The sequence below is a fragment of the Mus caroli genome, unplaced genomic scaffold, assembly GCF_978045245.1.
Source record: "Mus caroli unplaced genomic scaffold, Mus_caroli_1 scaffold_4, whole genome shotgun sequence".
Lineage (NCBI taxonomy): Eukaryota > Metazoa > Chordata > Mammalia > Rodentia > Muridae > Mus > Mus caroli.
The window spans coordinates 147,053,441-147,075,109 of NW_028227259.1; the positions used below are offsets into that span (position 1 = coordinate 147,053,441).

Below are 21,669 nucleotides of genomic sequence, written 5' to 3' on the forward strand. Positions count from 1 at the left end.
AGGAAATGCCTCCATGAGATCCAACTGTAAGGCATTTTCTCAATTAGTGATCAAGGGGGAAAGGCCCCTTGTTGGTGGGACCATTCCTGGGCTGGTAGTCTTGGGTTCTATAAGAGAGTAGGCTGAGCAAGCCAGGGAAGGCAAGCCAGTAAAGAACATCCCTCCATGGCCTCTGCATCAGTTCCTGCTTCCTGACCTGCTTGAGTTCCAGTCCTGACTTCCTTTGGTGATGAACAGCAGCATGGAAGTGTAAGCCGAATAAACCCTTTCCTCCCCAACTTGCTTCTTGGTCATGATGTTTGTGCAGGAATAGAAACCCTGACTAAGACAAATTGGTACCAGCAGAGAGGGGTATTCCTGTGACAACCTGACCATGTTTTGGGGAGGACTGTGGAAGGACTTTGGAACTTTGGGCTTGAAGATCCATTCGTTGTTAAGACCTCTGTCAGATGTTGTGTAGGAGCTTGGAAGATAATGTTGAGAACAGTGCAGAAGATAGAGGTCTGGCTTGTGAAATTTCAGAGGGAAAATTAAAGACTCTTTTCAGGGCCATTGCTGTTTTTATTGTGAAGATTTTGTAGTTCTGGTTAGCTGGGGCTGAAGAATCAGCTGTGATTAACAAGATATCAGAACTACTAAAGCAAAAACTTTGCATTACTGGGACTATTGATGCTGGTTAGCTGGAGCTAAGAAATTAGCGGTGATTAAGAAGAGACCAGCATCGTTGAGGTGACATCTTCTGGGAAGTGTTTTCTGAAAGCACAAAAAGGCTGTGTTCCAGAGATAGGCAAGGTTGTACTCCTTCTGCAGTGGGACTTGGTAATGTGTAAGGGTCACCCAGTTGGTACTGGTTTTGAAGGCATGAAGGGGTCACACAGCAGCTCAGGCTTGGCACTGTGAGAGGCCATGGAAGGCCATTGGTGAAGGTGCAGCCCCAGTTGTAATTGAAGACCCAGGACTGAAGGGGTCACGCAGTGTTTTGGAGATGCCAGTACCACGAGATGACCACCAAGAGCAGCAGCAGCAGTGGAGTACAGGCATCTGGAGCCCAGAGGACGACGTGTGTGCTACAAAGGGCATGGCTGGAGAAGTGACCCAAGCCCTTGGAGGAGTCCAGAAGATCGTGAGTTGGATCCCAGACGTTGGACGGTTGGAGATTGATTTTTGCTTTGATTGTGACTGTGCCCTGATATTTTCCCTCTTGAAGGAAGAAACTGTTTTAGTGGAGCCCACAGTTAAGAGACTTTTAATTGTAAAAAGACTTTGGATTTTAAAAGAGATGGATATTTTAAAGAGATTGAAATTTTAAGAATATGTAAAGACTGTGGGACTTTTAAAGTTATTTAGATCTTGGGGATGAATAAGAATGTAAGGGTTGAGGCTTACTAGTGATGTGTTTGTGTGTCAAGTTGACAAGGGGTCAATTGTACTGGCTATTTTTGTGTCAACTTGACACAGCTGGAGTTATCACAGAGAAAGGAGCTTCAGTTGAGGAAATGCCTCCATGAGATCCAACTGTAAGGCATTTTCTCAATTAGTGATCAAGGGGGAAAGGCCCCTTGTGGGTGGGACCATTCCTGGGCTGGTAGTCTTGGGTTCTATAAGAGAGTAGGCTGAGCAAGCCAGGGAAGGCAAGCCAGTAAAGAACATCCCTCCATGGCCTCTGCATCAGTTCCTGCTTCCTGACCTGCTTGAGTTCCAGTCCTGACTTCCTTTGGTGATGAACAGCAGCATGGAAGTGTAAGCCGAATAAACCCTTTCCTCCCCAACTTGCTTCTTGGTCATGATGTTTGTGCAGGAATAGAAACCCTGACTAAGACACCCTCCAAGGTGGAGTCCCAGTCTAGTCTCTTCTGAATCCCGACTAGGCTATCTAGACTGGCAGACACACCCCTCCACAAACCCGTGTGTGGACGCGTGTGTGTGCATGTGTGTACACTGGGATGTTAACATGTCCAGGTCCTGGATGGAGATGGGTGCCAGCTCTGAGCCCCCAGCACATAGGGGAGGGGAGGGTCTTGATACAAATCTGTAAATTACAGGGACCCAATGGGAGCAGGGCCCAGGAGTACTGTTTAGAGGCCTCCTCTGTGCCCAGCCCAGCCAGTGGGGCGCAGGTAACAGGGAGTCAGCAGGAAGCCTTATGCACACCCACAGCCTGCGCCTTCTCTTTACACACTGTGGATATATGTTTATGAAGGAAGATATGTATACCTTAAGATTTGAAATGTAGCCGGGCGTGGTGGCGCATGCCTTTAATCCCAGCACTCAGGAGGCAGAGGCAGGCGGATTTCTGAGTTCGAGGCCAGCCTGGTCTACAGAGTGAGTTCCAGGACAGCCAGGGCTACACGGAGAAACCCTGTCTCAAAAAAACAAAAAAAACTCAAAAAAAAAGATTTGAAATGCACACACATGTATGTATGTATGTATGTATGTATGCATGTACATACCTCTGCTGCTCCATCAGGGCATGTGCATGTGTGTAAGCAGTATAAATGTGTGCTCCAAGCTGAGGAATGTCTCCAGAGGCTGTTCACCCTGCTGTTCATTTCTTCATCTGCTGGGTGCCAGTTGAGCCCCAGTCTGAAGCCCCAGGAGCAGAAAGGACACTGACTCTGAGACTGGAGGGGGCAGCGCAGTAGGCTCCTGGGTGGAGGTGCTGGGTGGTAGGGGGCTCCTGTGTTCCCACCTCAGGGGACTGCTCTGGTGCCTTTCTGAGCTGGAGCTTGGGGGTCTCCACCCTCAACCACCCATTCCCACTCACCCCTTGGCCTGGCCGATGGGAAGGCTCACCTGACTGGAAGGCCTCGGGGCTGTCTGGGGCTCCTGGCTCCCAAGCGCTCACAGGGCCCATGGCAGAGGCCAGCTGGTACTGAGTCAGAAGCCGGTGCAGCTGAGCAGGGTTCAGGGCAGGGAATGTGACCCTCAGGGTGGCCCAGCTCATCTGCGGACAAGGAGCTCAAGTCAAAGGCCTCTAGGAGCACGAGATAGTCCCCTGCCCCTGACTAAGGAGAGCCCTCCTTGGTCAGGGCTGTAGCCTCAACCCCATTTTTTCACTCCAGGGGAGGGCATGGGGGGGGCAGTGCAGACAGCAGGTGGAGGGGAAGGGGTGGGGCACAAGACACCTCAATGGACACCTATCCACAGTGATGAGGCTGCCCTGGGCTATAAACTAAGACCCTGACTCAAGCAACCCAAGAAAAATGGAAAGGAGGGAGCCAAGGAGGGATGGAGGAGAGCGTGTAAGCATGGGCGCCCCGTGGGAGACAGAAACCGGTCATCTAGGTGCAGTGCATGACTGGGCTCAGGGAGGGAAAAGACAGAGCAAAGGGACAAAGGTGGTGCCACCTGTGAGACCAGTGCTCTCAGGAGGAGAGGCCAGGACAATCAGGGTTTGTAGCGCAGCCTGGGCTACATAGCAAGTCTGAAGCCAGCCTAGGCTAACAATGAACTAAACAAAACCAGAAATGTCACCTGGCTCCCCTCCTTTCTCCCCCAGCTTGCTGCCTCTTTTCCTGGCTTCCTTTCATCCTTCTGTGGCCTCATGACAAAGACCCAGTAGAGCCCAGCTTTGCTCTGAAAATTCCTCCTCTCATGCATGTAGCTCAGCGAGCCCAGGATTCCCTGGCCAGGAGACTTCAGACTTGTGGCTCTTTAGAAGTTTCCCTTCTGAGTCACATCTGATTCTATTCTACCCCGGAGGCTCAAGGTTGTCCCTATGTACAGTGCCCAGGTTCTTGGTGAAGTCCCTTTGGGTGAGGGCAGCCACACTTCTCTGCCCTGAGCTTCACCTCTTTCCTTCCTCCCTCTGTCTTGACTTCCCTGCCAACAGCCACAGGCCTGGGCTGCAGCCATCCAGAGTCTGTGCCCCAGGGACAGCTAGAGCCTCAGAGCTGTTGGAGGAGGGACAGGAACTGACCCCGGGGCCACACTCTTCCTGTCAACCCCTCCACACACCCCTCAAGACCAAGGTGCATGGGGTGGAGGGAGCTGTTTCCTTCTGATGTCTTCCTCCTGTCTCCGTGGTATGTTCCAGGAAGTCAGGGAGGGAAGGGGAACTAGCCATGATCACATCTCCCCCACTGCTCCTCTGGGCTCCTCCGTCTGTGTCCTCCTCTCTGGTGTTTGGGGAACACTGAAGGGATTTCCTTCACTCCGAACCTCTTGCCTGTCCTTTTCGATTCTGCTCCTGTGGTTTTAGTTTACAAGAATTCCTGCTTGGTTTTGTTTATTCAGACAGGGTTCTGAACCAGTTAGAGGGCTCAGCGGGTAAAGGCGCCCACCATCTGGTGACAGACACCAGCTGAAGTGCTAAGACCCACATGGTGGAAAGAGACCAAAGACCTGCAAGTTGTCCTCTGACCTCCACATGGACACATGCCTACACACATACCAGCATTCAATCAATCAATCAATCAATCAATCAATGTCAGTGTTAAAATATTAACGAGGCTGAAGAGATGCCCCGGCAGTTAAATATGTTTGCTGCTCTTCCCAATGACCCAGTACCCCCACCAGGCGGCTCACAAGCAGCAGTGACTCTAGTCCCAGAGGGACCAGCACCCTCTTCTGTGGGCGCCCTCAACACACATAACATTCACTCCTTTATAAAGGCACACATACATTAAATAAAAATGACTCTTTACAAAACTGTTTTAAAAGGACAGGGTCCCCTCATGAAGCTCAGGCTGACCTTGAGTTCATGACTGTCCGGCTTCAGCCTCCAGAGTGTGGGAATTACAAGTGTGTGTCGCCGTGCCAGGCCCCAAGAAACCTCCTGTTTCCTTATTTACAGACACATTATTATTTACGGCCACTATTTTTCCCTCTTACTTTCATGACAGCAGAAATAATCTTTTTTCCTTTGCAGTTGCTTTTTGCTGGCTAATCTGAGAACTATTTGAATTAAACCCCTCAGGCTAAGGGTATTTTCCTTTGAGAGGGTTTAAAAGCGATGATCATAAAGAATATGAATGAACTCTGTGTGGACAGCAAGACCAGAATACTACCTGATACCTAGCTCTTGGCCTGTCACTTGTCACACACACAGAGGTGCCACCAGGTGCCTGGGCCAGCTATCTGTCTTCACAGTGGGCCTCCTGGTCTCACTGGGCTCCAGGACTCAGTATGGGGAGGGCAGGCATGGAGCTGAGCAGACTGGAGCAGCCGAGAGCCGACAAGTCATAGCTGCTCCTTCCTGCATGTCGCCCTCACTTGAAAACCACACAGGCCTTGGACTGGGGAGACGCCCAGTACCAGAACCCATGCAACAGCTATGTGTGGGGCCCAGAATCCTAGCTTTGGGAAAGACAGACAGATCACCGGAACTCACAGACTAGTTAGCCTAACTGGCAAAGAAGACATGCTGTGTCAAATAAAAGGTAAAGGACGCTTGAGGAATGGCATTCAAGGCTACACACACACACACACCACAACGGGGGGGGGGGGGGGGAGAGAGAGAGAGAGAGAGAGAGAGAGAGAGAGAGAGAGAGAGAGAGAGAGAGAGAGAGAGAGAGAACACATTCCTGTCACCAGCCCCAGGACAACCTGGAGCCAAGTAATGAGCAGTTAACCACCCAGAGGCCTCTCTGACTACCAGTGAGCCCACGGTAGGAGGCTCAGCTGTGGCTCTTCTTCTCGAGTCCCACTCCCAGCTCGGCAGCCTCTCACATGCACAATGACCAGGACAGACTTTGTCCACCAAAGCAACTCATGGCTGAGGACCTCGAGTGGAACCCGGGGTCCTGTGTGAGCTAAGCAAGCACTTTACCACTGCTCTACATGCCCAGCCCTTCATTTTCCTTGTTTATTATTTGTGTGTGTGTGTGCGCGCGCGCGCATGTGTGCATGTGTTTCCATGCATGTGGGTCCAGCAGGCAGAACTCCCATTCAGCCATTTGTGGCTCCCTCCTGCGGACTTGTGCCTTGGTTCCTTCAGTGGTTCTCTAGTCCTTAAACAGAACTCTGCATCTCATCTGGCTGTGCGCGTTGCCACTCCATCTGAGAATGATGCTAATCTCTTAAGGTCTGTCAGCAGGATTCAGTGGTACCACACCTACCTAAAGATCCTGGAAGTGTGGTCCAGTGGTAACACTTGCCTAGAATCCCTGAGTAAGGAACTGGGGGTGTGGCTCAGTGGTAGAGCCCCTGCCTAGAATCCCCCAGTGAGGGGCTGGGGCGTGGCTCAGTGGTAGAGCCCCTGCCTAGAATCCCCCAGTGAGGGGCTGGGGTGTGTTTCACTGGTAGAACACCTGCCTAGAATCCCCCAGTGAGAGGCTGGTAGTGTGGCTCAGTGGTTAACACTTGTCTAACATGCACAGGGTCCTAGGTTCCATTATCAGCACTGCTAAAGAAAATAGAAATGTGGGCTGGAGAAATGGCTCAGTGGTTAAGAGCACTGGCTGCTCTTCCAGAGGTCCTGAGTTCAATTCCCAGCAACCACATGGTGGCTCACAACCATCTGTAATGGGATCTGATGCCCTCTTCTGGTGCGTCTGAAGACAGCAACAGTGTACTCACATATATAAAATAAATAAATAAATCTTAAAAACAAATAAAATAGAAATGCTTAGTGATTATGCTGTCTAGTCTTTATGTCAACTTGATACAAGCGAGAGTTATCTGAACAGAGGCACCTCAACTGAGAAAATGCCTGTGTAATATCCAGTGTAGGGCATCCTCTTAATTAGTGATTAGTGATCCCTGGGCTGGTGGCCAAGCAAGCCATGAGGAGCAAGCCAGTAAGCAGCATCATACGAGGGTCTCTGCATCAGCTGCTGCCTCCAGGTTTCTGCCCTGTTTGAGTAATGTGGAAGTGTAAGCCACATAAACCCTCTCCTCCCCAAGCAGTTTTGGTCACTGTACCGGCGGGTTTGTGTGTCAGCTTGACACAGCTGGAGTTATCACAGAGAAAGGAGCCTCCCTTGAGGAAATGCCTCCATGTGACCCAGCTGTAAGGCATTTTCTCAATTAGTGATCAAAGTGGGAGGGCCCATTGTGGGTCGTGCCATCCCTGGGCTGGCAGTCCTGGGTTCTATAAGAAAGCAAGCTGAGCAAGCCAGGGGAAGCAAGCCAATAAGTAACATCCCTCCATGGCCTCTGCATCAGCTCCTGCTTCCTGACCTGCTTGAGTTCCAGTCCTGACCTCCTTTGGTGATGAACAGCGATATGGAAGTGTAAGCTGAATAAACCCTTTCCTCCCCAACTTGCTTCTTGGTCATGATGTTTGTGCAGGAATAGAAACCCTGACTGAGACCGTCATGGGGCTTCACCCCAGCAATAGTAACCCTGAAGCAGTGCTATTTCAGGAGGAAGCAAACTGAATTCACATGCCCCAGCTGCCAACCATGCCTAGGCACCTGAGTTGTCTATGGTTCAGTTTTCACTGTATGATGGGAAAAAAATACTCCATTTCAAAACCAGCATTGTGCACCCACGTAAGGCGGAGCTCCTGGGCCTGGTGAAATGGCTCGGCACGTTAAAATGGCTCTTGCCATCTCGTTAGCTGAGCTGAGTTCCATCCCTGGGATCTCATGACAGAAGTAGAGAACTGACCCCAGTAAGTTGTTCTGTGAACTCTACACACCCACTCTGGTACAGGCGTGTGCATGCACACACACACATGTACAGAAATACAATTTTAGAAGCACAGGGAGCCATGTCTGGAGCCCAGCTCCACTGCACACTCATGGTGTGACCTCAACTTTGCCCTCCACAGAAGGGACACAGTTCTGCCCACTCAGCCAACTGCAAGGTAAGCCGGGTGACACAGCCACCTCAGTGACAAACAGCAGTCACTGTTGTCAATGTCAGTGATGCTGAGACACAGGTATGAGGTACTGCAGGAAGGTATCTTTCCTTTCTCTACTTTTTTTTTTCTAAAGATTTATTTATTTATTTATTTAATGTATGTGAGTACACTGTAACTGTACAGATGGTCGTGAGCCTTCATGTGGTTGTTGGGAATTGAATTTTTAGGACCTTTGCTTGCTCCGGTCGGCCCTGCTCTCTCAGTCCCTGCTTACCCAGAGATTTATTTATTATTATAGATAAATACACTATAGCTAACTTCAGATGCACCAGAAGAGGACCTCAGATCTCATATGGGTGGTTGTGAACCACCATATGGTTGCTGGGATTTGAACTCAGGATCTTTGGAAGAGCAGTCAGTGCTCTTACCCTCTGAGCCATCTCGCCAGCCACCCCCCCCCTCTTTTTTTTAAAGGTAAGCTCTCCACATGTAGCCCAGGCTGGCCTGGAACTCACTATGTAAGGCTAGCCTCAGACTTGCAACAATCCCCTGCTTCACCTCCAGATGCTGGAGCTACAGGCATGAGCCACCGCTGGCTGTCCTGGGGCTGAACAATGAAGCTGTTACCCAGGAGCTTTGAGCCTGCCCTGGACAGCAGAGGGAGGTTAATGTTGGACTGCTCCACCCACAGTCCCTCAGAGATGGCCACCATCTCAGGACAAGGTCAGTGGTCTCCACACAGGAGAAGAAACCATTGCAGGGTTTCCATTAGCCACCAGGATGAATGCCACCACATGTGGTGGGAGGAGGGGAGCCCTAGTTCCCTACCGCTGTGGTGGTAATGACCATGAACTTGAGGATGAAGCAACACAAGGTACAACCCTACAGGGCTACCTTTGACAAACCTCTGTCTCCAAAACGACTTACATTCTGATTCACAGTATCAAAGTTACAGTTATCAAGTAGCAACAAAAATAATTTTATGGCTGGAGGGCACCACACCACGAGGAACTGTATTGAAGGGTCACAGCGCTAGGGAGGCTGGGGAAGACCAACTGTCTGCGTTGTGAGTTCAGTTCTTCACGAGTGTGGGGACGAGCCTGAGTTTCTGGGAGGGCTTTGGGCTAGGAGTGCTCCAGCTTCTAGAAGCTTCTGACCATCCAGGCTCTTGACAGCAGCCACTGTGAGCTGAGCCCTCTCTCTCCTCCCACCCGACCCTCTGACTCACTCTCTGGATCTGTCTGATTAGACTGGGCCCAGTGGAGGACACAGAACACGCCCTTCTCTTCAGGTCCTGCATCTTGGTCACACCAGAATGCCCTTAGTCACACAGAGTGACCACCACAGAGCCCATAGACTGCCCATAGCACCCATGGGGTTATCCAGCCTGGGGTGGGTGTGGACGGTTGAGGAGCTAAGCAACTCCATGAGTTACCAAGGTAACATGGGAGTTTTCCAGGTGCAGAGGCCAGGCCACCTTGACTTGCTTTGTAAGCTGTGACCCTAGGGTCAAGCATGCCCTTCTCTGCACTCAGCCCCTGGTGCCCTCCTACCTGGATGAGCTGAGCCCTGGGAGTGGCCAGCAGATGCAGGGTGCAGGAAAGCTTCCGGAAGAAGCGCTCAGCAGGTGCTCCGAGGCCAGCACTCCGGGCCCACTCCAGGAACTGCTGCAGGCGGGCACACACCTGCACACCCCTGGGCCAATGGAAGCAACTCAGAGAGGGCCCTGGAGAGGGAAGAAAGGATGAGACCCAAGGTTCCCAAAGCCTCTCCAGGCCACCTCAACACCCCATCTCAAATTCCAAGATAACACAGACTACCCACAGTCTCCAGGGGCAGAGGAAGAAAGAGATGAAGGAGGCCAGGTCCAAGGCACGAGGGGCTGTGACAGCCACTAGCCCTACCCTCCTACCCTCCACCATCAGCACATGCTCTGAGCTTTTTTTTGTCCTACCCTGGGTTTTGAGCCATCCTACAACAGGCTCAGCCAGGCAGAGTGTTCCCTTAAGGACACATTTAGCTTTCTCCAATGAACCCAGGTCCCAGCCCCATCACCACTCACCCTTGTCCAGGACCTGGTTGAGGAGCAATGTGCCAGAGAAGAAGAAGAGATAAGCCAGCATCTGGGAGGCCACCTCAGGATGCATCTGCAGCTGCCGCAGGAGGTCCAAGGTGGCCTGAAACACTGACACCACTCGCCGAAGCTCCTCGGGCAGAGCGGGACCTGAGCGCCAGCTCTCCCTGCGCTCTGTCTGAAATGGGGGGCATTCCAAGAGGGCCGGGAGGCAGACATACAGGCACTGCAGGGAGAGAGAACCCCAAGAGCCACTGACAGAGATGCTGGGACTGCCCAGGAACCCCAAATGTAACAAGCCTGAGGCAACAGTTTGGAGCGAGGCTCAGCAGGAACTGCCCTGGGACTAACAGAAGTAGGGACAGGAGGTGTGAGTGCAAAGGAGGCTGGACATGGCAGTCACCTAGCAGTGCAGAAGGCACCATGACTGATGGCTACTAGGCTGGACCATGAAGGCATTCCTGCTACGGGGAAGGGGTGCACTGAGTGCCAGAGCAGAGCAGCGGCTAATTCCCCCCTGCTGAAGCTGGCTCAGCCCAGTCCATTCCCTCCTGCCTGAGGCCCGAGGCAGCACGCACCTTGGAGAGGTAATACACGCACTGTTGGAAAGCATAGAGCACCACCTCCTCCAGGGCAGCCATGGCCTCCTCGCTGGCCGTCAGTGTGCAGGAGAACAGTGACTCCTTGGAGCCTGCAGGGGAAGCGGCCGAAAGAGGAGGCTCACTAGCACAGCAGGCACGAGTGGGCCCACCCAGCCAGGAGCAGGCAGGACTCCACCATGTGCCTAGCTAGCTACCTGCTGGGGATCTGCCAACACTCCCATCTGGTATGGCAATCCCAAGCCCAGCCCAGGCAGAGCTGGACAGCAGACACACGTGGCCACCCTACTAAGACAGACCAGAAGTTTGTCCTTCCTTCCATCCCTTCTCTACTTTCCTTTTTAATACCTTCCTTGCTGTGTCATGCAGGCCTCTACCACTGGGCTTTTCTTTTTCTTTTTTCTTTTCTTTTTTGAGACAAGGTGCCCAGCGTAACCATGAACCCACTCAGTAGCGCACCAAGACTACTTATAACCGTCCTGCCTTAGTCTTTCAAGTGGCTGGGTTAAGAGACCCCTACTGCCAGGCTCTGTTCTCCATCAGAACTGCCTATTCCTTGGCTGCAAGCCCAACCCAGCCCTGAAGGTCACCTTTAATGACAATGGTTAAAATGCTTGTAAATCAGCCCCTTAGGAGACTGTCCCAAGGCTGTGGCATCAAAACACTGTTTGTTTGTTTGTTTGTTTGTTTTTCCAGGGTTTCTCTGTGTAGCCCTGGCTGTTCTGGAACTCACTCTGTAGACCAGGCTGACCTCAAACTCAAAAATCCACCTGCCGCCTCTGCCTCTGCCTCTCTGCCTCTCTCTCTGCCTCTCTCTGCCTCTTTCTCTCTCTCTCTCTCTGCCTTTCTCTGCCTCTCTGCCCCTCTCTGCCCCTCGCCTCTGCCTCTGCCTCTCTGCCTCTCTGCCTCTGCCTCTCTGCCTCTGCCTCTCTGCCTCTCTGCCTCTGCCTCTCTGCCTCTGCCTCTCTGCCTCTCTGCCTCTCTGCCTCTGCCTCTCTGCCTCTGCCTCTCTGCCTCTCTGCCTCTCTGCCTCTGCCTCTCTGCCTCTGCCTCTCTGCCTCTCTGCCTCTGCCTCTCTGCCTCTCTGCCTCTCTGCCTCTGCCTCTCTGCCTCTGCCTCTCTGCCTCTGCCTCTCTGCCTCTCTGCCTCTCTGCCTCTGCCTCTCTGCCTCTCTGCCTCTGCCTCTCTGCCTCTGCCTCTCTGCCTCTGCCTCTCTGCCTCTCTGCCTCTGCCTCTCTGCCTCTGCCTCTCTGCCTCTGCCTCTCTGCCTCTCTGCCTCTGCCTCTCTGCCTCTGCCTCTCTGCCTCTCTGCCTCTCTGCCTCTCTGCCTCTGCCTCTCTGCCTCTGCCTCTCTGCCTCTCTGCCTCTGCCTCTCTGCCTCTCTGCCTCTGCCTCTCTGCCTCTGCCTCTCTGCCTCTGCCTCTCTGCCTCTGCCTCTCTGCCTCTGCCTCTCTGCCTCTCTGCCTCTCTGCCTCTGCCTCTCTGCCTCTGCCTCTCTGCCTCTCTGCCTCTGCCTCTCTGCCTCTGCCTCTCTGCCTCTCTGCCTCTCTGCCTCTGCCTCTCTGCCTCTCTGCCTCTCTGCCTCTGCCTCTCTGCCTCTCTGCCTCTGCCTCTCTGCCTCTGCCTCTCTGCCTCTCTGCCTCTGCCTCTCTGCCTCTCTGCCTCTGCCTCTCTGCCTCTGCCTCTCTGCCTCTGCCTCTCTGCCTCTCTGCCTCTGCCTCTCTGCCTCTGCCTCTCTGCCTCTCTGCCTCTCTGCCTCTGCCTCTCTGCCCCTCTCTGCCTCTCTGCCTCTCTGCCTCTCTGCCTCTCTGCCTCTCTGCCTCCTGCCTCCTGCCTCTGCCTCCCAAGTGCTGGGATTAAAGGCGTGTGCCACCACTGCCTGGCTCAAAACACTCTTAAGAAATGGGAAACCTCCTAGCAGCAAGTTCCAGGTCAGCCTGGAACAGTGAGACCCTGCCAAACAAACAAAACAAAACAACAAAACCAAAATCAAACAAAGCAAAACAACCACTCCCCCCAAAATGCAACAATAATAAACTATAAAGAGAGGAAAAAAAAGGGGTGGAGGCTTGGATGGCTGCTGACCCAAGCGCCTGAAGATCCAGATTCCCTTCACCCCTGAGTTCCCGGACAAAGAGCGGGCTGACAAGAGGAGGAGCAGGGTCAGCACACTCTAGCGTGGCTCTAAGTCACCCAGGTAGACACCTGGATGTAACTGCCACGAAGTCACAGGGGCCCCAGGATCAGGTGTCCCTCAGGCACCAAGAAAACCAGCCTCACCTCTTATAGGGTACAGGGACACTACATAGATGCAACGAGCACCGCCTCTCTCTTCAGCTTGGGCCTTCAGTGGCAGGGCCACAAGGTCCTTACTATAGCCGGGATAGGCCTCAACTGCCCAGTGGCCCCACGGATACAAGAGGAGTGAGCACCTTTGCTGTTGTCAAGGCAAAGCAAAGCTTCTAGCCCCAGAACCCCAGGTGCATAGTCAGGACATGGGACCTACTGCCGGTCATCCATCATGGGCTCCTGGCTCTGTCAAACCTCCCAGGCTATCTCCAGCAGAGTTGTTAACACACATACCAATAAAACCACCCAGGGCCTGGCCCGACTCCACTATCTTTTAATTTTTTTGTCTAGTCTGTGTGTGTGTGTGTGTGTGTGTGTGTGTGCACATACATGCATGTTTGCATACACATGTCTGGAGACCAGAAAACCACCAGCAGTGTCACTCCTTGGGGCCATCCACCTTGGTTTTTCAGACAGGGCCTCCTCTCCCCGGGGCCCGGAGCCCGGAGCCCGGGGCTCACTGTTTAGGCTAGGCCGGCTGAGCCTCCTGTCCTTTAGGATTATGAGTGTGGGGATGATGCGTGCGTACCACCACCCTCGGCTTTTTACTTAAATGCTGGGAATGGCACTTGGGTTCTCCTGCTTGTAGTTGATGCTTTAGCAACTGAGCTACTTCCCCAACATAGCTCACAATGTCATCTTCATAGCTTTCCTCCCTACCACATCCCCCCTCAGCAGGACCATCTCTCCTGGAGTATTCTGGGAATTTGAGTATTTGAAAATGCTAATTTCAGGCAAGCTACCCACGTTTCCACTTCTGAAGCTGACATGCCCTACCATCTTACAGCTCTGATTGGCAACATTCTTCCTTTCTGGAATCATGGGGCATCTCAGAGCCCCTCATTTTGTTAACTGTATGCTCTCATGTCCCCCTCTAAGTGGCCTGTGCATACCTTTAGCCTCCCACAAGCAGATCAGAGCAAGCTACAGTGTGAATGGGGCATGAGACAAAACGGACTAGCAAAATGTCATATGGCACGCCCTGGGGCACCAGATCAGCCTAAGCCCCTAATGAACTATTGCTGGCTTCATGTGTGATCCCCAAATGGCTGGCCTGGGGGCCAAGAAGGCTCCACCATGTGTAGGCACGTGTGCACGAGGCCACCGCTGTCTCCCTGAGATCGGCGCTGAGCCGGGCCCCCTGAGGGCTCACCTGTGACGTCCAGCTCCTCCTCCATGCTCTGCATGTACAGCGGGGACTTCTGCTGGATGAAGTACAGGAGCTCGATGGAGTTTGACATCCAAAACAGGATGTGCTGCAGGTCGGGAACCAGGTCAGCCATGGGGAAGCTGGCCCAGGAGATGGGCTCCTGGCTACCAAGACAGAAAGACTAACAGATTACTCTGGGTGCAGATGAGGAGCCATGGCTGCTGCTCTGTGTGCACGGGGACAGTCATCTCATGGGACATTAACAGAAGCAAATACCGCTGTCAATTTCCTAGAAGTCAGGAACCTATCAGAGGCTCCAAAATTTAATGTGAAAGACATGCAGGCAGCACTGGGCCCCAGGAGAGGACCCTGGTGAGGATGTTCCTTCACAGCTTTTCTTCTGGAAGCACATGCTGAGTGGCTGTGAGCGCTAGAACACTGTGTACCACACACACACTCATGCACAGGGTGTGTGTAGCAGGGCTTATTATCCATGCCTTTGAGGACAAGAAACCTGAGAATGTTGTTTAGACAGACAAATAGGAGCTGTAAGATTACTTAACCTAGCAATTCTCAGAGAAAACAGACAGAACTATCGGAGAGGTCAGTTAACTACTACCACTCGATTAGGAAGGACATCAGCAATGGATGAAGGTGGTGAATCAGGGGCAGAAATCAGGAGTGAGGATAGGATTCGACCTGCCTAGAGTGCCCCAGAGGGTCAGCATGAGAGGCCAGAGATGAGCATTAGTATCCCCTCAGCATTGGATTGTTTGCTTACAATCAATGAGGGTCTGACACTAGCTCAGTGGTAGAGCTCCTGCCTAGAATCCCCCAGTGAGGGGCTGGGGGTGTGGCTCAGTGGTAGAGCCCCTGCCTAGAATCCCCAGTGAGGGGCTGGGGTGTGTGGCTCAGTGGTAGAGCACCTGCCTAGAATCCTCCAGTGAGGGACTGGGGGCGTGGCTCAGTGGTAGAGCCCCTGCCTAGAATCCCCCAGTGAGGAGCTGGGGGCGTGGCTCAGTGGTAGAGCCCCTGCCTAGAATCCCCCAGTGAGGGGCTGGGGGCGTGGCTCAGTGGTAGAGCCCCTGCCTACAATCCCCCAGGGAGGGGCTGGGGTGTGGCTCAGTGGTAGAGCCCCTGCCTAGAATCCCCCAGGGAGGGGCTGGGGTGTGGCTCAGAGGTAGAGCCCCTGCCTAGAATCCCCCAGTGAGGGCTGGGGTGTGGCTCAGTGGTAAAGCCCCTGCCTAGAATCCCCCAGTGAGGGGCTGGGGGCGTGGCTCAGTGGTAGAGCCCCTGCCTAGAATCCCCCAGTGAGGGGCTGGGGGCGTGGCTCAGTGGTAGAGCCCCTGCCTAGAATCCCCCAGGGAGGGGCTGGGGGCCTGGCTCAGTGGTAGAGCCCCTGCCTACAATCCCCCAGGGAGGGGCTGGGGTGTGGCTCAGTGGTAGAGCCCCTGCCTAGAATCCCCCAGTGAGGGGCTGGGGGTGTGGCTCAGTGGTAGAGCCCCTGCCTAGAATCCCCAGTGAGGGGCTGGGGTGTGTGGCTCAGTGGTAGAGCACCTGCCTAGAATCCTCCAGTGAGGGACTGGGGGCGTGGCTCAGTGGTAGAGCCCCTGCCTAGAATCCCCCAGTGAGGGGCTGGGGGCGTGGCTCAGTGGCAGAGGCCTTGCCTAGACTTCCTCGGTGGGGATGTGGCTTAGCATCAGTAGGGGATGGAGGAGAATAGCTTACTGGTAGAACGTCTGTTTAGCTTGTGCAAGGTCCTCAGTTCAATCCACAGCAGCACAAGGAAAGAGGCTGTGCGGGAAGCAAAGCATATCCCTCAGACTCAGGAAGTCCTGGTGCTGACACAGCCCCTAGAGTATGGAGTCTTCTGAAGTATGAAGGGGAGCAGGACCATCCCGCTTCCCACAGTCCCTTCTGCAGTTTGCTGTGCTATCCACATGGGGGCACTGTCACTCTGGTTAATGAAAACAGAACTGGGTACTGCTCAGGGGGCACCAGAGTTCCTGGGCAGCTCAGACTCCTCTTACAGTCAGCAGGCAAGGTTCCTCTCACCCCAGGTTCCCCTCCTTCCAGCTAAGCATCCCTTTTTAGGAGGACAGTGGCTTGGCTGGCCCCGGCTGCCCTTCACTGGCTCACAGACTGAGTCTCATCCAGCAGCACGAAGAGGTGCGTGGTTGTCAATCATTCAGTGTGACTTGCATCTACTCTATTATCTAACCAGACTCTTGGGACCTCTGTGAACTTGTTATGTTGGGACTGTGCTTAGTTAGGCCCTGACAATCCACTGAAACGCCAACAAGTATTCATTGTTTGTATTTATTGAGACAGAATTCTGACATGTAGTCCAGGCTAGCCTTGAACTAGTTAACTTGCTGTCTCAGCTTTCCAAATGCTGGCCCTGCCATGGCTAGCACAATTCCTCACTTCCTTGATGCAGCACCCCAGGACCCTAAGGCTTAGGGATGGAGGAATCTCCCATAAGCCTCTCCAACCACATCTGCTGAACATCTCACCTAGGTATGCGCCTCTGGGACCATGAGCACTCCCTCAGAAGGATCACCCACCCCAAGATCTAACTGGGCTGGCCTCATGTGAAGAAAAAACCCAAGAATCCCTCACTGGTGGCCTCAGGGTCCCTCAGTGGAGAGTTAGAGGGGCTGCATTTCCACCTATCATAGAGTGTCCAGATATGCAGGCCTAGAAGCATACAGAAGGCTCCCCAAGCCAATCTGTGCCTGGAGAAGATCAAAGTTAAAGACTGTGGAGCCACAAATGCCTGCCATGGTGTTGCTACACAGCCTGGGGCTCCTAAGGAACTGTCCACACCCATGGGAACTGTCTGGGGACTTAATGGGGCTGATGGGAGGTGGGGGGTCAGGAGGGAGGGTCTGGTCTTTCTCCTGTTGTCCCAGGGCTGCCAGACTCTCCCCTGCAGTCCCAGGCTCTACCCGGCCATTAATTTCAGTTTAGTCCACAAACAATGGTGCCCTCTCTGTCCTGCGCCTGGGTGGGAAGAAGCTGGCTGGCGCCCATCTCTCCTGTGTCAGCTGCTGAGCCTGCACAGCACCAAGTCTTGTTGGCTCTTCACCCCAGCGTGACTTATACAGTGGCATGCAGAAGAGCCGCACATGCTCAGAAGAGCAGTCATTTGATCTTGAGAGCCCCACTCCATTGTTTTAAAGATCACTGCCTTCCTCAATTTCCCCAGGAACCCAAAGGGGAGGGCAGCTCCCACGGGAAGGAAACCAGCATGTATCTTGTTGCCTAGAGAGCCTAGGCAACCACAACCCCCATCATACCATCATATCATCACATCGTATGGTGGTCACTCTAAGAAAGGAGCATCCTGGGAGCTCTCTGGCTGGCCAGCAGCCTGTGCACCAGTAAGCTAGCTACAGGCTCAGTGAAAAGGCAGAACAGGACAAGGCTCCTCTGGCACCCTGCAACACACACACACACACACACACACACACACAGACACACACAGAGAGAGAGAGAGAGCAAGGCAGATGGACACATTTTCTGACCCCAAGTCCAAGAGGTGGGTCACCACACAGCTGCACAAAGTCACCCCAGGATGACATCAGGCAGGAGGAAAACAGTCCATGCTGAGGGAGGGGAACCAGAAATAATGATTAGGGGGGAAAGAAAACAAACACTGGTAAGAAAAGAACAAGGCCAAGTTGAGATAAACACAGATTAGAAATGCAAATTACAGCACAAGGTGCCTTGGGAAACAGCGGGGCTGCGGCTGGAGCAAACAAGTCATAAAGTGAGAGGCAGGAAGCAGGAGGGGCGGGGTGAGAGGGATACCTGTGATGTGGGAGTGTGGGAGTGTTGTGGGGGTGTGGGGGCTTGGAGCATGTAGGGAGATGTGGGGGCATGAGATGTATGTGAGAGGTTTATGTACTGTGTGTGTGGGTATGTGTGTGTGGTTTGTAGGATGTATGGAAGGTGTAGGAAGGAGGTGGGGTGCGTATGTCAATTTGTATGTGTGTGTATGTTGTCTGTGTGGGATATGAGTATGATGTGGAGGTATATAATGTGTGTGTTTATGTGTATCTGTGTGGGTGTATCTGTGTGTGTCTGTGTGCCTCTATATGTATATGTCTGTGTGTCTCTCTGTATGTGTATGTATGTGTGTGCGTGTTTCTCTGTATGTGTCTCTGTGTGTGCCTGTGCATGTGTATCTGTGTGGGTGTCTCTGTATGTATGTGTCTGTGGTTTTTTCTCTATGTGTATGTGTCTCTGTGTGTGTCTGTGTCTCTCTGTGTGTGTCTGTGTGTATGTGTCTGTGTGTACTTGTGCATGTGTATCTGTGTGGGTGTCTCTATGTATGTGTGTCTGTGTGTGCGTGTTTTTCTCTGTGTGTATGTGTCTTGTTGTGTATGTGTATGTGTCTCTGTATCTGTATGTGTGTGTCTGTGTGTGTCTCTCTGTGTGTATCTGTCTGTGTGTCTCTCTGTGTGTATGTGTCTCTGTATCTGTGTGTGTGTCTCTCTATGTGTATGTGTCTCTGTATCTGTGTGTGTGTGTCTGTGTGTGTAGTTCAGCGAGCAGTCTTAGGTATTATTCCTTAAGAGCACTGCCCGTTTTGCTTTAGAGACTGGGTCTCTCAGTGATCTAAGGCTCACTGAATAGGCTAGGCTGGCTGGCCATAGCTGAGCATAAGGACTTGGACTGGAAGTGCATGGTTGCCAGGCCAGGAAATCTGGGAAGCAGCCTCCGTGTCCACAGAGCAGAGGAGAAACATCTGGCAGCCTGTGGGCAGGCTGAGCCCAGATGTGAGTTTGTGGGATTGACTGCTGTGTGCTGTACTGTCCTATGTCCTTGTACTGATTCATTCTCTTCAAAAGGAAAAAGGAATTGGAAAAAAAAAGCAATGAGCATGCATTAGGGATGAGAACAGAACCCTGAGAGTTCTGGAAATACAGCAGGGACAAGCTGCTAAAGGGAAGGCCTTGGCTCTTCCTGTCCGAGGGAAAGCAGGAGACACAGCCCTGCATCTCCACTGTGGGAACAGGACCAATACCTTTGCAACTCTTCTGAGATCTGCCATGTGGTCAATAGCCCTTTGGCATCACTGCTGCCTCTGGCTAGTCTGCATAGACCTGTCAGGTCTCTCTTCATGAAGCTGCGGACTCCAGGGGTCCCACTGGCTTATGACACTGGCAAGCATGGGAGGTGGCCTGAGCTCAAGTCCATTGGTGGGGATTGAGGATGGCAGGAGCCCAGCCTTTTGTCCTGACCTCTGTGTCTTTTGTTTCTATTGTACAAAAAGGAGGTTACTGCACAACCCTGAGGCACCTGTAAGCAACAGCATGCTGCTGAGTCTGTGGTAGGAACATGTGGCCAGTAGGTGGAGCCCTTGGTCTCACAATTCCAGTCCACTTGCTAGCACAGAGACCACTTTCAACTCAGCCTCAGCCTTACCAGGCCAGCATGGCTTCTCCGGCTACTCGAATAGTATGAAAACACCCACACGTGTCACAGGTACTGTCTGGGATTTTTTTGTTTTGGTTTTGTTTTAAAATACAGGGTCTCATGTATCCCAGGCTGGCCTCAAATTCACTATGTCACCAAGGATGACCTTGAACTTCTGACACACACACGCCCCACCCCAACCCTTCCGCATCTGAGTGCTGGGATTACAGGCCTGTCTCTCCACACCTGGTTTATGTGGGCTGGGGATGGAACCCAGGGCTTCCTGCATGCCAGGCAAGCGCTCTACCCACTGAGCCACACCGCAGCCCTGGGCCTGACTTTCTAAGCTTCCTTTTTAGTACTAGCATGCTGGAAGAGCCAAGGCTGCAGCTTACAGACTCCCTCCTGGTATCTATCCTGCAGATATGCCACTGCTGCCCTGACAAGTCCCACCAAGAGGCCTCTCATGAAGGCTTCCAATTTGGGAGGACACATGCTATGGGCCTCAGTGTCAGCAAATCTGATGATATGTAATCCAGGGTGACCCACAAATCCTGCCAGTGTACTTTCCATGGAAGCCGGGCTAGGGTGCGTTAACCAGGAAAGTAAGGTGTGGGACCACTCAGAAACAAATCTTTCCTCTCTGTGTTAAAGATGCTCTGGGGAATGCAGTGTGTGTGTGTGTGTGTGTGTGTGTGTGTGTGTGTTGCACATGCTAGGTAATTATTCTACCACTGAGCAGATGGTGAGCCTTTTGTGGAGTGTCTGCTGTTGATTTAGTACTGACGATTGAACCTGGGTCCTCCCGGGTGCTAGGCAAGTGATCTATGCTAAGCCACTCCTTCACCTCACTGTGGCATCCTAAGCAGGAGGTCTACAGCTTACCCACACTCCACAACCCCTCAATGGGAGAGTCTAGGTCAGAGCTCTGTGATATTTTTTACTTCCTATTTGAGACAGGGTCTGCGTTAGCTGCCCAGGCTGGCCATGTAGTCACTATCTAGAACAGGCAAACCTTGAACTTGCAATCCTCCTGCCTTAGCCTCCTAAACAGCACCACCAGGCCTACCTAGGAAATTTCCCATTACAGCTTCCCAGGGTGGTTGGGAAGAGGGATGGATCTGGAGCCAAGCCCAGGGAGGCTGCAGGGGAACTTGATGTTAAGGGAGGGATAGTAACTAGGTCACACTTACAGTTGTGCCTGCTTTTCTGCTAGTTCTTTGGTCTTCTCCTAGAAAGGAAAAAAGTAAAATGAAAGCAAATGTGAGGAACAGACCAGCAGCAGGACATACTCAAGCACAGCATCCCAGGCCTGCAGGACCGACAGGTCAGCGGGAGACAGACTTGCCACACACTCTCTAAGTCCTATCCCTGGAACCCACATAAAGGTGACAGAGCAGTGGGGTTGAAGGCTGCCTCAAGGGACAAGGGGAGCCACTACACCCTGAACTGTCTTTTCGAGTTTATGCAGTGTTAAAGGGATGCCTGCATCACTATTCTGAGCTATGGCAGTCAGACCTACTAGTGGGGACTTCCTTCTCTACAGCGCCCTCAAATCTGGCAGGGATGGCATGTATGTGGGCACATTGTGACTTCTGCTTCTTCTAGCACTGAAGACATTACCAAAGCCAGCAGCCGGCAGAGAAACATATCTGCCAGCCCAGCACTGCCACTTGGGAGACAGGGCCAGCCTGGGCTGTGAGGCCTGGCTCAGACAAACAAGCCAACCTTCTGAGCAGGTCGGCTTCTCTAGAGTAGGGATCCTTATCCCTTTTCTTTTCTTTTTCTTTTTTTGGGGGAGGGGTGGTGGTGGGCGTTTTTGGTTTTGTTTTGTTTTTGAGACTGGGACTTTCTATGTAACCCTGGCTGTGATGGAACTCACTATGTAGACCAGGCTGGCCTTAAAATCACAGAGATCTGCCTGCCTCTGCCTCCCAAAGCCAGGATTAAAGGTGTGAGCCACTATGCCTAGACCTACTTCCTTTTTAAATCTTTATTTATTTTTAGGTCTCTGTGTGCGTCTGCTTATGTGCACCACATGTGTGCCCCTAGGAGACTCAGAAGAGGTCATCAGACCTCCAGAAACTGGAGTCCCAGGCAGTTGTGAGCTTTCTGATGTGAGTCATCTACATGACAAGCAAGTGCTCAGAAGCACTGAGCTATCTCTACAACCCAAGAGCACTGAGCTCTAAAGACTACAATACATAAAAGGCCATACTTTCCATCTTAGATGAGAGGAATTCCTCTTGTAGCAAAATTATACCCCCTAGTTAGTGCTTTCATAAATTTTTAATTTTCCCTAATGAATATCATTGAAAAG

The 21,669-nt window shown here is 52.5% G+C and overlaps 1 protein-coding gene across 2 annotated transcripts in view; it reads right to left on the reverse strand.

The window, feature by feature from the left end:
- Positions 1–21,669, reverse strand: part of Radil (Rap associating with DIL domain) — a 72,455-nt gene that overhangs the window by 3,095 nt on the left and 47,691 nt on the right. For both annotated transcript variants that reach the window (XM_021162360.2, XM_021162363.2), the window contains exons 5-10: positions 20,543–20,580; positions 13,926–14,086; positions 10,403–10,515; positions 9,813–10,050; positions 9,304–9,476; positions 2,794–2,944 (exon numbers count right to left, since the gene is read on the reverse strand). In XM_021162360.2, the coding sequence (XP_021018019.1) occupies positions 2,794–2,944; positions 9,304–9,476; positions 9,813–10,050; positions 10,403–10,515; positions 13,926–14,086; positions 20,543–20,580 (874 nt within the window). The remainder of the gene's footprint in view (positions 1–2,793; positions 2,945–9,303; positions 9,477–9,812; positions 10,051–10,402; positions 10,516–13,925; positions 14,087–20,542; positions 20,581–21,669) is intronic.